The 1,727-nt window shown below is 73.2% G+C and overlaps 1 protein-coding gene across 1 annotated transcript; it reads left to right on the plus strand.

Moving 5' to 3' along the window:
- Positions 1-203: 203 nt before the first annotated feature.
- On the plus strand, positions 204-1,340 carry FOXL2 (forkhead box L2). Its single transcript, XM_046003936.1, has one exon. The coding sequence runs from the start codon at positions 204-206 to the stop codon at positions 1,338-1,340; it is 1,137 nt and encodes a 378-aa protein (XP_045859892.1).
- Positions 1,341-1,727: the final 387 nt, after the last annotated feature.

The following is a 1,727-nucleotide window of genomic DNA, read 5'->3' on the forward strand; positions in this document are numbered from 1 at the left end:
CTCCACTCCCGCCGGCCGCTCCCTAGGGGAAGGGAAAGAGGAGAGGAGCGGAGGAGGCCGCCCGCGAGCGAGCACGGGCGGCGTCCGCAGTCTCCAGAAGTTTGGGACTCGGCCGTGAGCGGACTTGGTGCGCCCGGACTGCGCCGCGCCAGCGCGCAGGAAGAAGAGCAGGGGCTGCGCGGCCGCGGCGCGCCGGCTTTGTCATGATGGCCAGCTACCCCGAGCCCGAGGACGCCGCGGGGGCCCTGCTGGCCCCGGACACCGGCCGCGCAGCCAAGGAGCCAGAGGCGCCGCCGCCGCCCAGCCCCGGCAAGGGAGGCGGCGGCGGCGCTGGGACAGCCCCGGAGAAGCCGGACCCGGCTCAGAAGCCCCCGTACTCGTACGTGGCGCTCATCGCCATGGCGATCCGCGAGAGCGCCGAGAAGAGGCTCACCCTGTCCGGCATCTACCAGTACATTATCGCCAAGTTCCCGTTCTACGAGAAGAACAAGAAGGGCTGGCAGAATAGCATCCGCCACAATCTCAGCCTCAACGAGTGCTTCATCAAGGTGCCGCGCGAGGGCGGCGGCGAGCGCAAGGGCAACTACTGGACGCTGGACCCGGCCTGCGAGGACATGTTCGAGAAGGGCAACTACCGGCGCCGCCGCCGCATGAAGCGGCCCTTCCGGCCGCCGCCCGCGCACTTCCAGCCCGGCAAGGGGCTCTTCGGGGCCGGGGGCGCCGCGGGCGGCTGCGGCGTAGCGGGCGCGGGGGCCGACGGCTATGGCTACCTGGCGCCCCCCAAGTACCTACAGTCCGGCTTCCTCAACAACTCCTGGCCGCTGCCGCAGCCGCCTTCACCCATGCCCTACGCCTCCTGCCAGATGGCGGCGGCCGCTGCAGCGGCGGCCGCGGCCGCTGCCGCCGCGGGCCCGGGCAGCCCGGGCGCGGCCGCGGTGGTCAAGGGGCTGGCTGGCCCGGCCGCCTCCTATGGGCCGTACTCACGCGTGCAGAGCATGGCGCTGCCTCCCGGTGTGGTGAACTCGTACAACGGCCTTGGAGGGCCGCCGGCCGCGCCCCCGCCGCCGCCGCCGCATCCCCACTCACACCCGCACGCACACCATCTGCACGCGGCCGCCGCACCCCCGCCCGCCCCGCCGCACCACGGGGCCGCCGCACCGCCCCCGGGCCAGCTCAGCCCCGCCAGCCCTGCTACCGCCGCGCCCCCGGCGCCCGCGCCCACCAATGCGCCGGGCCTGCAGTTCGCCTGCGCCCGGCAGCCCGAGCTCGCCATGATGCATTGCTCTTACTGGGACCACGACAGCAAGACCGGCGCGCTGCACTCGCGCCTCGATCTCTGAGAGCCCAGCGCACGCCGGCTTTGAGGATGCAGGGACGTGCGACGCCGGCCTTAGCCGAAGCCGCAGCTACCGCCGCCCGCCGGACCACGCGCCCTCTGGGGCCATCTTCTGAGCCAGCGTCCAAGGCCCTCTGAGCCTCCTCGCTCCCCTCAGCTCCTCTTGCCCCGCTTTTGTCTCCTCCGCTTCCCCTCCTGTTGCTCGCCTCCCTGCCCTCCCTGCCCCCTCGCTCCCCCGGCCTGCAGGCCGCCTCTCCGCGCGCCTTCTGCAGGCCTCGTCTCCTCCCGGTGCCCCGGCGTCCAGGCTGGACACGCTTTGCCAAAATTCAGAGAGGAGAGGAAGTGCCGGGGCCGAGGTGCAGCCGGGCGTCGGCGGTACAGACCTCTTGGC

The sequence above is a fragment of the Meles meles genome, chromosome 4 (genome assembly GCF_922984935.1).
Source record: "Meles meles chromosome 4, mMelMel3.1 paternal haplotype, whole genome shotgun sequence".
Taxonomy (NCBI): domain Eukaryota; kingdom Metazoa; phylum Chordata; class Mammalia; order Carnivora; family Mustelidae; genus Meles; species Meles meles.

Bases quoted from the DNA above. Each gene is read 5' to 3' on its own strand.
- FOXL2 (XM_046003936.1), top strand. From the start codon at position 204: ATGATGGCCAGCTACCCCGAGCCCGAGGACGCCGCGGGGGCCCTGCTG.